Here is a 16,260-nt window from a genome sequence, read left to right on the forward strand (position 1 = left end):
CTGCCAGTGTATCTCCCGTGGCACAGACCTAGTACTCTCCCACAAGCAGAGTCATTTGTTGTGGTGACCACGACACCAGGGTATAGTGCAGCTGTGTTCCCATCTTGCAGCAAGGAGAGCTACGTCTTGTGCAGAGGCGTAGACGGTAAGATTCCAACCATTAACATAAGAGAAGAAGCTGTGGCTTGCAGGGCCTTCCTGAGCTGCAGCTGTTTAACTGAAACTGAGCAATGATTCAGTGTGCTCTCCTGCCAAATACCACTATGTGACACACGAGTGAATAAAAACGGACTGTTCCGGAATGGCAACAAAACTGCTTCTGTTCCCCACCCCTCAACCCTGCGACCCCTCATAACGTGCAGAGTCGGATGACCACGAAAGCCCTGCCTTATACAGAGTCCCAATAAATTAACAAATTACAGAAAAGAACCTTCCCCCATAATACACACAAACACTTTCATACAAACTAAATCCAAACAAAATTTAAAATTTGAGCACACTTTCAATGGGGGGGGGTGGGAGGGATTCCACCCATCACCCTCTCTTGAAGTTTTTATTAAGTACATTTCTGTGTCTTAGAAAAATAAAAAGAATGGCCAATTTGTTGAACCAAAATTATCTCACAGACTTAAAAGCATGCCCAGCAAGCACAGCCCTGTAAGACTACATTAATATGAAATCAAAGCAATTTGGTTACTGAAATCAACCTGGTTTGAAGTTCACAGTTGATTACTACAAAGTTTATTCATTCCTTGCTTTCCTTGTTTTGTTGGTTTTGTTTTTGTTTTTGGCCCATATAAAAATAACATATTGCAACTCAAAGTGCATCTTTTAAAATAAACCATCAACTATCTTTATCAAATAAAATATTTACACCATTTGGTTTCTAGTGAGGACAGCTTTCAGGCTATCACCATGGGGACGTCATCTGAAAATCCAGTTATCATGGGAGCATCTTCATCATCCTCCCCTAAAGGCAAAACAGTCGGTCCTTGGTGAGTTCCAGCGCACCTGCGCCCAACCCCAACTCCCACCGCTCCGCCCCAGCCACCCCCGACACCATCGCGAGCCCCAGCCTGGAAAATTGGGACCGCAGCCTACCAGGCGCAGTGGCCAAAGCTGAAACCCAGCTCAGCTCCCCCACTGACACTCTTGAGTCCACTTCTCCCCCATCAATGGGTGGTCAAGCTTATCTTAATGATAGCTTGAACTTAACCAAGTGAAGAAAGTAAATCTCGCAGGAAGGAGAATCTTATTACCTACGGGTGATTTAGCTTCCCTAATTTGAATTATCCACACCCTATGTTAACACAGTGGAACCTCATAGTCTGTTTTCTCCTCTGAACCCACACTGCTCTGAGGGTAGGGATCTTAGGGGGGTTTAAGCTTTTTGAGGACAGCTTCCCAGACTAATGGATGTCCCCTTGTGGCCCCTGGTACAATCCTGTGCAAATAAGTTGTGATCCACATTCAGTGATCACTGTGTGGTATCATCATGGGTCAAACTCCTTTTGCCCCCAGTAACAGAAGCAAAGAATGCACCCCATTCATGCAAGGCAGACCAAATACTTGTACGAAGCAAGACAGGAAACTGAGAAGAAGAAGGAGCAAAGCTAATATCAAATAATCAATGAACGGGGAATTCACAAGTACTTTACAAACCAAAAAAATTATAACTGGTTTACAGAAAAAATAGGTATGTAAAATGACATTTAGCAATCTGCGTTTGGGGAAGACCCCCAAACACACCTAATTTATTATATTAAGTGGTCTACTAGCCCTATTAGCAGTTACTAAGTTGAGCACGTAGACATTTTAAAAGGGATCTTTCTTTCTTTTTTCCATACCACGTTATGGATACATGAAAGAAGAATGGCCGAGGAGGTTTCACTAGCTATCAGAAAGACAGACAGCCAGATGGAAAGGCCGTCTTTGGACAGAAGTCATCTGGGAAAGCGTGACTTTTTTTCTCTTGACTAGGCTCTTCCAAGATGTCAGACCTCCAGGTCCATGAAGGATGAGAGGGCTTGGAAATTCTTGAAAATCTGCTGATACTTTGGGAGTATCCAAAGCCCAGGGCCTTCCTATCCTTCCTGTACAAGGCAAGCTCCTACCAGTTCTTGCACAAGACCACTCCCGGTCTCAGGCCGGGACCACACCGCGGAAGAGACTACAAGTATTTTCGTATAGAAGCAAGTTCAAAGCAAAGGGCTCCAACTGGTTTAACCTAAAGCAGTGAGATCACTGGTTAACGAGTCACTCCTCGAGTGTCAAAAGATGAGCTTAACATAGGTATTTCCTAAGCAAGGAACCGGCTTTGCAGGGGTCCGCGCTGGGAGGAAGCACCAGGGCAGCCTGCCCCACTCACCCAGGTCGTCCCCCGAGGAGAAGATGGCCGAGCCCAGCCGGGAGCTGTAGTGGCTATTGGCAAAAGCAGTGAAGCTGTTCTGCAGCCTCCGATGCTTGGTGTACAGGACCGCAAACCCAACCCCCAGGCTCAGCAGTATCAGGAACAGGATGGGCACCACCACGGCAGCAACATCAGTAGACCTGGCAGCCCGGAACGCTGATGCGTCCCCACCTGCCAAGGCAAGAGGCCAACACAGTAAGCCTCAGACGTCAGGGCGGGAAAACGGACCAAGCAACTTGGACCCCCCCGCCCCCACCAAAAACGCTACTCGTCGGCAGTGACCCAAGCCACCTGCCTGGTGTGGCATGTTCCTGCACGTGGCGCCTGTTTCCCGACGCCTTGCCACGAGCTGACAGCCCACGGGCCTTGTGCATGCAAATACGGTAATTACATTAGCCTCCTAATCACAGCCTTGTTGTTTATTTAGATAATCTCTTGGAAGGGAGACCTTTGTTGGGGTATCAACATTGATTTCATTAGCATTATTACTTAAGACCACTTGCTTGCCTTACATAAGAGGATGTGAAATCAGACCACTAATTAACGAGATTGCAATTATTTCCCCCTACTTGGCACCAAAGTCACTCTGAACTGCAATTACCTGAAGCTCCATTAAGTGATACAAATGAGATTCCTTTACTGCAACGCTGACTTAACAGCTCATGAAGTTTTATGAGTTTGTTTTTTTACTTAGATGAAAGAGAGAAAGAACATTTCCATACACATTTCACATTTTTAAAATGCTCTTTGCAAAGCCAGTTAGGTGTCTATGACCTAACAATGATGCTCACTTGCCCATGTCTTAAACAAATTCCAGCTCTATGATGATGTGCTGGCAGATCTGCCCCAATAGGGCTCTAGGGCAAAGCTATCCCCCTGTTGGGTTTGGGCCGGTCTTAAAAAATCCTGGGGAAAGTCTGAGCCTGAGGGCAGGAAGTGGAACTTGGGAGTCAGTTTGAGCTACAGAAGCACAGTGGACTTTTCAGGTCCCATAAGGAGCCTCATCAGGCTTGAGGTCATTCCCTGGGATAGGGCCAAGTGGTATGGGCCAGGCCTGTGCCTCATGGGGAAGGCTCAGTAGCTACCCAGGGACTCATCCCAACCAGATGTTCATCGAGATGGGCCGGAGAACAGCCATTTCTTGCAAGCCCAATCTAACAACTCAATATCCATGCCTTTAATTTCTCTCATTATTGACCTACCAGGAAAAGCTGGGGCAAGATCTTATGTCGTATGTCCCAACCTAACCCCAGCTGTGAAGTGGTAAATTAGGGGATGCTCTTAGCTGGAGCAGTCAGGAGGAACCAGTGTGGTGCAGGAAACAGGAATGAGTAGACACCCCTCTCCCCCCGACACCCCACTTCTGAGGGGACCCAAACATCAAGGGACAAGGCAGAGACTAACCGAGGCCTCACAGAGAGATTCTTTCTGCTTGACAATCTCGGTTTTATAAAAGCAACACTTTTTTCCAAAGTCTATTTCACAGTCACTAATTGGTTTTACTTAAAAAGGAGGCTCTATTTAGGAAACGCTAGGTTAACAAGACTTTTGTTGTCTGTTTTCTGGAAGACCTTCTCAGAACCTCTAGTATGCTATGATTCTCCAAAGGGAAGCGGTTTGCAAGGTTTTCCTTTTAGGGAGGTGCCTAGGAAGCATGACATGTCGGAGCATACAACTCTAATGCAAGATTTTGGCTTGAGCGTTGGTGAATTCCTGGCTGGGAGTAAATGCTACGAAAAAAGGCAAGTGGCAAAACGTCTGTTGATATCCTGGCCAAGGTACTTTACACAATACAAGCAGAATTTCTGTGTAAAGGAAAGGTTCGTCTCCACCATCAGCATGACCCAGCACTGATATCTGTCAGTGTTCAGAAGACAAGACGCCAGGCCAAATTCAGGTTCTGCTCTGGACCGACAGCTAAGAATGGGGGAGGCTATAAAATCAGTTACTCTATGGGAAGGAGATTATTTACTGACTTGGAAGAACCACAGGTTACATTAGCATATTGGAGGCTCTGAAAAGTCCTGCAAAAGACAAACACTAAAACTCACACTCAACCTAGTCTTTCCCGAGCAGAATCTCCTTTTGAAACAAAACCTATTTTTTTTAATTTTTTATTGTTATGTTAATCACTAAACAAAACCTATTTTTAACCCATTCCCTTTCTTGAGCTTTACATTCAGAATGTGGTCACTTTGTAACCCCAGCTCCTCACAGCACACCTGGCTCAGGAGGTATTTGTTAAATCAGTGCCTGATTAAATTGATGCGTAAGTGATTTTCTTTTAAACTGAAAGAATATTTTATTTTTTTATTTTTTTGAGAGAATATTTTAAATACACTTTAGAAAGACAAATCTTGGGGTGCACAGGTGGTTCAGTCAGTTAAGCATCTGACTCCTGGTTTCGGCTCTGGTCATGATCTAAAGTCCTGCGTAAGGCTCCTCACTCAGCAGAGTCTGCTTGGGATTCTCTGCCTCTCCCTCTGCCCCTCCCCCTGCTCTTGCACACGTGCGTGCTCTTTCTCTCTCTCAAATAAACAAAATCTTAAAAAAAAAAAAAAAAAAGACACAAATTCATCAAACCATGCTACATCCTTCATCAATTTCCCCAGAACTGAAGACGGAAACTGGACCCATGAGTGACTTACCGGACCCCAGCTCATCATATAGCAGGACAGCAGGCTCTCCACAAATCTGGCTGCCAAAAAGGCATCTTGCTTGCACAGTGAAAGTGTAATTATGACCCAATTTCAGGTTGGAAATTTTAAAGAAATTGTCAGTAGTATTCCCAAGGTAAGCGGAGATATTCATGGCACTATCAAACATGTGTATCTCATAGCCCTGAAAACAAAGACACAAGAGATTGTTCAGGATGTTAAATAAGGAATCTGACCGCTTCTATTACTGGTTCCAACTTTATGTGAGCTCCTTATTGCAGGCTTTTATAGATGCTAAAGCACTTTGGTTTCCTTACTAGATCTTTTTACATTACCACTGAGATACTGGATTCAGAAAATGGTAATTTTCCCATCCCAAATGTCTCAAATAACTACCATGCCCACTTATGAGCTGCAAAGTGGAAGTGAAAAGCGTAGCCCTAATAAAAGCCATTTTAACAAATATTCCAGTACACATTCAAAGTTCTGGTCAACAGTCCAGATTAATATTAAATGCCACAAAGAATCTGGACAAGTCAGCAATAGTTCACCGTAATGGGATTTGACTAATAATAAATCCAAGTCACAGTGGACTCCAGCAGTGGGGTAAGAAAAGTCAGGACATTTCTCCGTAGAACAGTGTGTGGGAACTCCATCTGCAGCCCACAGCTCGCTCACCAGCTCCTTGAGGCTGATGGTGGCCCCAGACCAACCTGGCCTTGAATAGAAAGCCCTTCAAGATCGGGCTGGGATCAGAACTGACTACTGGACTTCTCTGCTAATCTCTAAGTATTCCAGTGTCAAAGCTACCAACTTCCACCCCATCAACATCAAAAAAAAAAAAAAAAAAAAGACCTCCTCTCTTATCTCTATCCACATACTGGGCCCCACTGCATACTCACGGTCTCTTGGTCCCCATTCCACTGACCTGTCTAGTCTCTGAACTCTAAGCTTGGGGGGGGGGCAGGGAGAAGGACGTGCCACCTGCTTATGCGCAAACCCCCCCTCTCCTGGGAGTGAAGTATTGACCTGCCATCTCAACCTGAAAGCCAGGCTTCCACCACCTCGGAGGGATCCCTGATGACAGCCGGCTGCCAAACTGGGCCTCCCAACGCCTCCTGCCCCGAATCCCATCCCTGCATTCTCCATTATAAACTGGCATTAGTTATTCTCTATTTAATAAACAGTTGCTGTAGAACATTTGCCAAATACATAAAGGTATAAAGAAAAACATTTAAATGACACAAACATCAACCACTTATTTAACTAGTCTTCTTCTGTTGGACATTAAAGTTGTTTCTTCTTTCTTACCATCAGAAATAAAACTGCCCTGAACAGCCTTGCACATAAATTCGTGATGTACATCGTTTCCTTAGAATAAGATCCTGAAAGAATTGCTGGGTCAAAGGGTGTGAACGCTTTTCATGCTTCTGATACACATTACCAAAGTGCCTTATGGAAGGCATTTCCAATGCGTATTTCCAGAGTGCTAATCTCCCCAACTACAACTCATACTGGTGATACTCTTTCCCTAAAACTTAGCCTGTTTAATGTGAAAGTGTCCTATCTTTGTGGTTCAGATTATTAGTGAGGTAGATCCTTCTTTTGCTTATGGTTACTGTAGTTTTTGTTTTGTTACCTGTACCTTTTTCAAAATCAGAATATTTCTGTTTTGAACTGCTTTGAGAGCTTTCTTTATATCTGTATATATTAACCATTTACAAGTCACAGTTGGAAGAGTTGCGAGAATTTTCAAGTTTTAATCTAGCTGTTTCTGGCCTTACACTGTGACTGTTTACAAACCTAGCACCCTTTGCCACCACCGAACCCCAAAATAGCCACAGCTGATTCACGGGGTCTCTATAGCTCCTGCTTTGTTGACCCTGGGGACAAGCCAGGTCCACTCAAGAATCTGTCCACCTTTGGGTGGCAGATCTGTTCCCAGGTGACGCTCTTCTTCTCCTCCTGCCTTCTGCTGTGAATACAGTAATTTGGTCTGCCGATGACAAAACAAAATAGTGTTTTCCGTATGTCAAGAGACTATCTTCAAGCACTTCCTGCCCCCTCAAACATCACTGGAAAGAAACTGCGAGGCCAGGTTGAGACTGTTCCAGGCACGGGGGCCACAGCCCTGCTCTCAGACTGCGGCTATGAAGGATGGGGCCCTGGTTCCGATCGATGCTGAGCCCCATCTAGCTTCAGAAGGCACAGCATGGGCTCCAGCCCATTCCCGTCTTTAGGGAAAGACAAGTTCAGGAATGAAAAGTGCTTAGTGCAAAGATTCTCATCTTTAATGGGCAGTACAACCATTTCACTAATTAGCAAGCCCACAGAAAATGGTCCTTTAATTCTCAGGTTCACTCCCCTGCCCTATTCTTTTTCCCCTATCTATGCCAGCATGCTGTTAACGAGCTCATCTCTAAAACTGCATTTCAATTAGATTCCCAAAGTCATTGAGAAGAAGGGAGGAACTCACCCTGCTTTCATTAAAATGCTTTTCCTTCAAAGCTAGACTTTTCCAAAACAGAAGAACGTGGTCATTTTCTGTTATGATTTTTAAGGCATCAGGTGCAGATAATGAAACTGAAAATTAAAGATGAAACAATATAGTTAGTGGCTATATACTGGAATCACGGTTTTCTTGTCTGTCATAGAGAGATTAGATAAATGCTAACTTGAGGGGCGCCTGGGTGGCTCAGTAGGTTGAGCATCCAACTCTTGGTTTAGGCTCAGGTCATGATCTCAGGGTTGTGAGATCGAGCTCTGTGTCAGGCTCTGTGCTGAGCGTGGAGCCTGCTTGGGATTCTCTCTCTCCCTCCCGAACACCCTCTGCCCCTCCCCCCACCCCGCTCGCACTCTTGGTCTCTAAAAATAAATAAATAAAATATTAAAAAAAAGAAAAAATGTGCTAACTTGAAAGGCTAGGTTAAGAAAGAAATAAAACACTCGTGTTGCTTAGCATAGAGCCTAGCACATGGTAGACACTCGAATTGGCATCTCTTTTGTTGTTATAATACCTTTAGCCAAGAAATTTGGACAGTACCTCATTTAGTGGTCCTCAGAGCCACCGATGGCCAAAACCAAATTGGGTGGGGGAGAAAGGGAAGGGAAGGGATGGGATGGACCACGGTTTCCTAGCCTTGCTGGACTTCTGCTCTGGTTCCGGTCTGCTTTCCTGCTCTCCCTAGGGGCGCCCACACGGCCGGCCTGGTGGGGCTGAGCCTCCGTCCCAGACACTCTGACACTGTCTGCTGCTGCCCAAGTACCCAAGCTCACTACCTGCTTTCCGAACCACAGTCTGACTGCCGAGCCAACCGCGGGCTGGGAGCAAGGCCCCTTCAATCCTACTGCGCAGTTACTGGTCTCCCTCCTTGGCTACACATCACCCTGCCTCGAGGAACCATGTGATTTCAGCCCAGGTTCCCATCCTTGGCTTTCGAGGAAAATGCTCAATTTTATTTCCTAACTCTTTTGGGTATTCCTGCTCTTCTCCCCCACAAGTGTCAAAACCAGCTAGGCAGGAGAGTGAAAAGAGACACAGCATACCCCCAGTCCACCACCCTGCCCAGGCACTGGAAGCCCACCCCTCCGGGCCCGCTGTGGATACTGAAGGGGGTGTTTGTACTTCCTGCTGTTAATGTCTAGGCGTCCTAGCAGCCCTGCGGGCCCCTTGCTGTGTGGGAAGGACCCTAATCTCTCTCCCGTTTACCTGTGGTGATTTTTATACTGGAATCTTTGCTCATGTTCCCCAGTTGGACAACGATGTGGTATTTCCCTCCAGGTTCCAACTTGGTAAGGGTGTACTCCACAGTACTGTTGCGGGATTTTATTTTGTAGCTTCTGTCACTCTTTCTTATTAGATCTTTGACAGCAATTGCATATAACTGGGACAAGAAAAAGAGACCTTAATGGTAATCAGAAACTCCGTGCTTTTTCACTCTTTGCAATTCAGTGGCGAACGATGTAACCTAAGTGTATCAGGGGCTGTGACCCATAGCAACCACCTTCTGAGCCCTGCAGCCTGACTCTGTTCTCTGAAAAGCCTTTGGGGTGGCCAGGTCCAGACTTGGAACAAGCACTCACTCCCAGAACTGTGCACAGAATTACCGATTTGACCCAAAAAAATGAGCCTAGGGAAAGTCACATTTATTGTGGTGTCCACAGACAGGTTGGAACAGGCAAGAGCAATTCAAATTCAGTGTTCAGTGTGTCTCCCCAGCTGTAATAGTTCCAGGTAGTGTCAGAGGACACAATGAAAGGACAACAAATTCTACTTACTGTCTCCCGGGTTGCTTTTTACATATGTGGAGGCCAGGGCAAATACAGGGACATGTGGTAAGTACAGGAAACTCAATCACCAGGAAGAATTGGAGAGTCAAGGAGAGCCTGAGCAACCAAGTAAAACCACCCACCCCTGGGATGAGGGAGAGGGCACAGGGGATGGAGGGAAAAGCAGCCTGGGCCAAAGGAAAATGGGAGCAGTTTTCCAGAGTTACTGCCTCTTATTTATTTATTTCTTAATTTAATTTTTTTTTTTAGAGGGGGGAGGAGAGCGCAGAGGGAGAAGCTCAAGCAGGCTCCACGCCCAGCACAGAGCTCGATCTCATGACCCTGAGATCACGACCTGCGCTGAAATCAAGAGGTGGACACTTAACCGACTGAGCCACCCAGGCGCCCCTCGCCTCTTTTTTTAGAGCAAGAGCCAGTAAATGTTTTTGTAAAGGTTCAGCTAGAAAATACTTTTAGGTTTTGGAGGCCAAAGGTCTCTCTCACAGCTATTCAATTCTGCCATTTGTAGTGTGAAAGCCATCACAGATAAGATGTAAATGACTGGGTAGAGCTTGGTTCTAATCAACTGTATTTATAGAAACAGGCAATGAGCTGCACTTGGCGGGCAGGTCTTTGTCTACCATCCCACTTTACAGGCTCAGGGAAGGGAAGGTAAGAAGGCAGAAAAGAACGAATAGAACAGCGAGAAATAATGGGGGAAGGGAAAACTCCGAAGAGGCACTTATAAGGACCCCATCTTTGGGCACACAGATATGGAGACGAGACCTCTCAGAGCTCCCACCGCCAGGCCTAGCTTTCCCATGACAGCACCCCCTGCCCTGTCCCCAACCATGCCAAGAATAGTAATGGCTGGCTGGATACCCGGCCCTCTCACCAGGTCCTCGTCAGGAGAATCATACGGGGATTCCCACTTGATGACAGCTGAGGTTTTGCCAGTATGAACCGAATGCAGGTGACGAGGTGGGAGCCTGCTGTCTGGGATCATCCTCACCACGACGTAGTCGGAGGATGGCCCTTGGTAGGGCACCACCACCCGGACCTGAAACCAACACCACGGGGACGCATGGAGTTGGCACGAAGCCATTTTTTCCCAACAAAATAGTGACAGGTGTACACAATTAAAATTCAATTAGTACAAAAAAAGATACAAAATGTGAAATAATTCCCCACCTATCGCAGCTCTCTAATCCATTTTCCCAGTAATAGTAACGGTTTTCTATGCTTCTTTCCAGAAATGTCCTGTGCTTATGTAAGCACAAATACACGTGTGTGAGCATACAGATACATACTTATACATATATGTGTGCGTACACGTAGCCTGTTTTTCTTAATATTTTAATACAAATGAGAAAATATTACACATTTTTAGGCTCTTCACTTCTTTCACTTAGTAAAATAGCATAGATTGTTTTCCACCTCAGTACCATTTCTTTTGAAGACTTTTCCACCTCAGTTCTATTTCTTTTGAAGGGTTGCCCTGTATTCTTAATCGGTCTTCTCTTGATAGCCACTGGTTTCAAATCTTCTGCTATCACAAGCAACAGTATACCACACACCTTTTTCCATCTATCTTGGCACACGTATAAACATGTGGGCTAAGTTCCTAGTCTTGGAAGTGGAATCCGACAAAAACCATTTATCCATTCCTGCGTATGTTTATCCATTTGCCAAGTTCCCAATCCCCTACAGAGCTACAGTTGGTCACTGGGGCATTCAGTCTGTTCTTCAAGCAGGAATCCGATGCTTTTACAGAAGAGGAAGCACCCTCTTGTACACATATGGATCCTAGAGTCATGCCTCCAGCTCCCCAGGTCCAGGGTCTGAGCTAGGAGCCCAGGATTTAAGCCATCCTTAAAAAAATAGAAACTCCTCTGGACTCCCCCGTGTGGGAAACTTACCAGAAACAAATACTGCTCATCCCTACTGACAATGACTGTTTTGTTGTGGAGGGAAGTAGTCAAGCTCTTCGGATTGCGATACAGGTCAAGGAAGGATGTAGCATAGAAAATACCATAAACCTGGCAAAGAGAGAGGATGGAAAAGGACATCAGCTCCGTGGCCAGTGGCCTCATTCTCTTGAAATCCCTAACTGATGCCCCTGTGAACAGCTTCAGGAGAGCTCAAAAGAGAGAAGTCTTCCTTCAGCATTTTACAGAGAAGGTACAGTGGGGCAGGCACTGAACCCACCACCACCAAGATAAACATGGTGTGCGCTCTGTCCTCAAAGCACTCTTTTTTCAAAAAAAGATTGTATTTATTTCAGAAAGAGAGAGAGCGAGCGTGCGTGGGTGCATGGGGGAGGGGCAGAGGGAGAGGGAGAAGCAGACTCCCTGCTGAGCAGGGAGCCAATGCAGGACTCTATCCCAGGACCCTGAGATCATGACCTGAGCTGAAGGCAGACACTTAACCTACTGAGCCATCCAGGTGCCCCTCGAAGCGCTCATTTTTGAGGAAGGAGGCACAGAGAAGAAAAACAGACACGATTATAAATGACAAGTTGCAAATACAGAGCATGAGATACTGTAGGAAAAGACTGCACGATGAGCCAGGGAGAAGAGCGGGGTTCTCAGAGAGCAGATGGCACGCTGAGAAACACGGCTGGTAGTACAGATGGGGAGGAAGCCAGTGCGTTTGTGGAGGGAGGTTGAGGAGGGACGGCAGCAGGGCAGGCATGGGGAGCTGCCCGGAAGACACCCACTCTTCCTCCCCTCCTTACTAGAATCCTGCTTCCTACTAAGAATTGCCTCCTGGAAGAAAATCTATACTTCCCACCTCCCTGGAAGCTAGGAGAGGCCACGTGACAAAGCTCTGGCCAATGAGCTGCAAGCTAGGAGAGGCCACGTGACAAAGCTCTGGCCAATGAGCTGCAAGCTAGGAGAGACCACGTGACAAAGCTCTGGCCAATGAGCTGCAAGCTAGGAGAGACCACGTGACAGAGTTCTGCCAATGAGCTGTAAGAAGAGGTGTCACGTGGGAGCTCAGTGCGTGCTGGGGGAAATGGAGGGAGAAGCCCTTCCTCCCGCCCTCCTGCTGCCTGGAACACAGATGATGGTGTGGCTTCAGACCTCTTGGACCATGAGCTGACCTTGAAGTTGGAGGCCTCAGGCAGCCTGGGTTCCCAATCAAACCTGGTGCTGTAGAAACCCAGGCCTGCTGAAGGACTCCGCCTTCTTTTAATGAAGAGGGAAATGAAACTGTTAAAGCTGCTGTCACTTTCAGCTCTTGTTCTATGCAGCCATTCTTAACCCCCCGTGATATATGTGGAAAACCGGGAGTTTAAAGCAGGGTGGGGGTTTTTGATGGGCTTGGAGCGGGGGCTCACAGCTGTGGGGTTTATAAACGGGGGGATAAGGACTAAAGAAGCTTTCTTTGTCAGGCAGCATGGAAGAGCCCACAGGCAGGTAAAGACGGGGACTTGAAGGAAAGCTGTGAAGAAAGTCTGGAGAAGTCGTGGGAACGGAGGGCACGGATCAGGGACGTGCACAGGGACTTCCGAGTCCCAGACAGCTGTGCATTTTCTCTAAGCTGCTCAGCAGCCAGGGCCGCAGGGGGAAGCATACAGGGAAGGGGAACGGAAGTCCCAAGGGGGTGATGAGAAGGGAGCAAGTGTGGAAAGAAAGAATTAGGGGACTCCAGGGAGTGAGAAAGCAAAGCAAATGGAGCAGGACTAGGGGACCGAGGGCACGGAAAGCACAAGATGGGAGTGGGGGCTCCAGGCTCAGAAGCAGGCCTGGCTTCCAAAGGACAGGCCTGCAGCTGCTGGGGAGTGGGCCGGAGGGCTCTGGCCAGGGGCCAGGAGAGGGCTCCATGCGCCAAGGAGGCCAGGGTGCAGGCAGGTCCCCAGAGAGGGACAGTGGCTGCGGCCGTTCTCATGGTGGGGAGGGAGGACTGGGGGTGAGCAACCCGAGTCCACAGTGGACTGAAGTTGGGGCAAAGCTGAGAGCTTCCTAGAGGTGACGTTACCAGAGGGGAGGTGAAAATGTGCCAAGAACCTTGGGAAGACTCTCTCTACATTGGAGAAATGTGGGAAATAAAAGGCAGATTCAAAAAAGCACGTATCTGATCAGAGTGCACCAAAATGCATACATAATGACCAAAAAAAGGACCTATATAGCGTGTTGTGGCGGGGGGGGGGCACATCTGGGAGGAGCAGCCCAAGAAGGCAACCTGTGGGTGGGGGATCACATCGGTGGGGAGAGACGGAGTGGCCTGTCACTGCTGCTAATGGGTCACCATGCCTGTGAGACCAGGTGAATCCCAAGCATAGGAACATGCCCCCCTCATCACATTTATGGTGTGTTCCACAGCAAAGACCACGGGTGTTTTCTCTCAGATGCCAGGCCAAGGTGTGGACAGGGACGGCAGGTGCCTCTAGAAGGTAATACAGAACTGACTAAGAGGATAGTTTGTGTTTGCAGTAACAGAGGAGAAAGCCCCATGGCCTAGAATCAGGGGAGAGTCCAGATTGTCTCTGCAAGGGTCATCCTGGCTGACTTACCACATTCCTGGGGCCAGTCCAGGTACATTCCACTGCAGTTTGATTGATGGCCTTGGCTTTGAGGCTAGGAGCAGGTGGGCGGACTCCTTTGGTTGTGACATGCTCAAATGCCAGAGGACTATCCCCTAAATCAGTCTTGGCCCAGGCAGAAATCTCATAGGACGTATGAGCAGTCAGATTGGCAACTGTGAAAACAGGGACAAGAAGATGCCAGGAGGGAGCTGGAGGCGTCAGTCAAGAATCTGTGTCTTGACAAACCAGGAAACAGACTCTTAACTACAGAGAACAAACTGACTTACCAGAGGGGAGGTGGGTTGGGGAGGGGTGAAATGGACGAAGGGGATTAACACCACACTTACTTTGACAAGCACTGACTAATGTATAGAATCGCTGAATCACTAGAGGGTACATCTGAAACTAATACAAACACTGTTAACTATACTGGAATTAAAAGTAAAAATTTAATAAAAAAAGGAATTATGTTTTGCTATACAATGCCCTACTTTTTAAGCCTTTTTTTTTTTTTTTAAAGATTTTATTTATTTATTCATGAGAGACAGAGAGAGAGAGAGAGGCAGAGGGAGAAGCAGGCTCCCAAGGAGCAGGGAGCCCGATGCGGGACTCGATCCCAGGACCCTGGGATCATGACCTGAGCCGAAGGCAGACGCTTAACCATCTGAGCCACCCAGGCGCCCTTTTTAAGCCTTTTTAAAAAAAAAAATCCCTACACCCAATGTGGGGCTTGAACTCATGACCCGAGATCAAGAGTTGCTTGCTCTTCCGACTGAGCCAGCCGGGTGCACTGACACTCTATTTTTTAATGCAATCTCTCAATTTAAGTGAGTCCCACATGTTGTAGGATTTTCATTATTTTACAAATTCATCCCAGCATTACTTACTGATGACTACTGCAAATAACACACGTACATGGGCATTGGGTTGCTTCTTAAAAAGCTGACCATCTGGTGATAGAAATTGGGACAACACTCCTAGAGAGCCATTTGGCCTTGGGTAAACATCTTGAAATTCTTCATGCCCTTCAATCCATATCCCATGGAATCAGAGCATGCAAACATCTGTGGGACATGTTACACGTCACATACATAATCCCACTGTCCAGAGACAGGGCAATGGTTAAATAATGTGCATTCCATGAACTATTGTGCAGCCACTAAGAGCTGTCTCCAAGAATATTTAATGAGACTAGAAAATTCTTACAATTTTATGTTAAGTGAAAAAGGCAGGATACAAAACTACAGTTTAGCCTTGAGCAACACAGGTTTACACTTATGTGGTTTATTATACTCAAGTTTTTTTTTTTTTTTTTTTTTTTACAGTCCAGTGCTGTAAATGTATTTTCTCTTCCTTATGATTTTCTTAAGAATATTTTCTTCTTGGGGCGCCTGGGTGGCGCAGTCGGTTAAGCCTCTGACTCTTGGGTTTCAGCTCAGGTCATGATCTCAGGGTCGTGGGATCAAGCCCCACATCAGACTCTGCACTCAGCAGAGTTTGCTTAAGAATATCTCTCCCTCTCCCTCTGCCCCTTACCCTCCTCCCCTCAAAGATAAATAGATAAATAGATAGACAGATAGACAGATGAATATTTTCTTTTCTCTAGCTGACTTTATTGTAAGAACACAGTACAGAATACATACAGCATACAAAATATGTGTTAATGGACTGTTTATGTCATCAGTAAGACTTCTGGTCAACAGTAGCCTGTGAGTAAAGTTTTTTGGGAGTCAAAAGTTATATGCAGATTTTCTACTGGATCAGTGCCCTCTAACCCCCAATTGTTCAGGGTCAACTGTATTTAAACTGAGTCCACTTCCTTGTTTATAAGACTAAAAAAAAAACAACAGCACTTAAGAGCAGTTGCTACTGCAGGGATTAAAAAAGAAAAAGCCTGTAAAGTGTTTGGCACGATGCCTCGCATCAAGCTAGCCCTTGATATATTTCCGGCAACAGCTAAGAAGACTATATCGCTCCTGATTTGGCCAATTTCTGTTGGTGTGACCTTGAGACAATGAGATCACAGTCTCAGGAATTAGAAAGATGTGGGTTCCAATCCTGACGCTGTCGCCTTCTGTGGGAATTACTTTATCTCTCAACGTTGGGTTCTCATCGGTGAAATGAGCATATCCCATAGAATTATGACGGGGGTTCTATAAAATGGTACACACACAACACCTAGGTAAATGCCTATGCACAGCAGGTACACAGATACAAGAAGGACTGGGACACTACCTTCCCTCCTCCCTTAGCTCAGCTTGTTTGTCCATTCGCTCAACAAATGTGCACTGAAGAGCAACTCTGCCCCATGTCCTGTGTACCTGGTATTAGCAAAGGAGGAGCAAACCACGCCAGAAAGGAGGGGCAGGCATCTCACTCTCGGAACTTTTTTT

At 46.5% G+C, this 16,260-nt stretch overlaps 1 protein-coding gene across 1 annotated transcript in view; it reads right to left on the reverse strand.

Annotated features, from left to right (window-relative positions):
• Window positions 1-779: 779 nt before the first annotated feature.
• The window catches only part of SORL1 (sortilin related receptor 1), a 148,640-nt gene continuing 133,159 nt past the window's right edge, over window positions 780-16,260 (reverse strand). Inside the window, exons 41-48 of the mRNA XM_021696254.1 lie at window positions 13,856-14,040; window positions 11,256-11,375; window positions 10,232-10,396; window positions 8,777-8,951; window positions 7,544-7,650; window positions 5,059-5,251; window positions 2,369-2,581; window positions 780-970 (exon numbers count right to left, since the gene is read on the reverse strand). Coding sequence (XP_021551929.1) covers window positions 903-970; window positions 2,369-2,581; window positions 5,059-5,251; window positions 7,544-7,650; window positions 8,777-8,951; window positions 10,232-10,396; window positions 11,256-11,375; window positions 13,856-14,040 — 1,226 coding nt within the window. The 3' untranslated portion in view covers window positions 780-902. The remainder of the gene's footprint in view (window positions 971-2,368; window positions 2,582-5,058; window positions 5,252-7,543; window positions 7,651-8,776; window positions 8,952-10,231; window positions 10,397-11,255; window positions 11,376-13,855; window positions 14,041-16,260) is intronic.

This window comes from Neomonachus schauinslandi, chromosome 11, assembly GCF_002201575.2.
Source record: "Neomonachus schauinslandi chromosome 11, ASM220157v2, whole genome shotgun sequence".
NCBI classification, from domain to species: domain Eukaryota; kingdom Metazoa; phylum Chordata; class Mammalia; order Carnivora; family Phocidae; genus Neomonachus; species Neomonachus schauinslandi.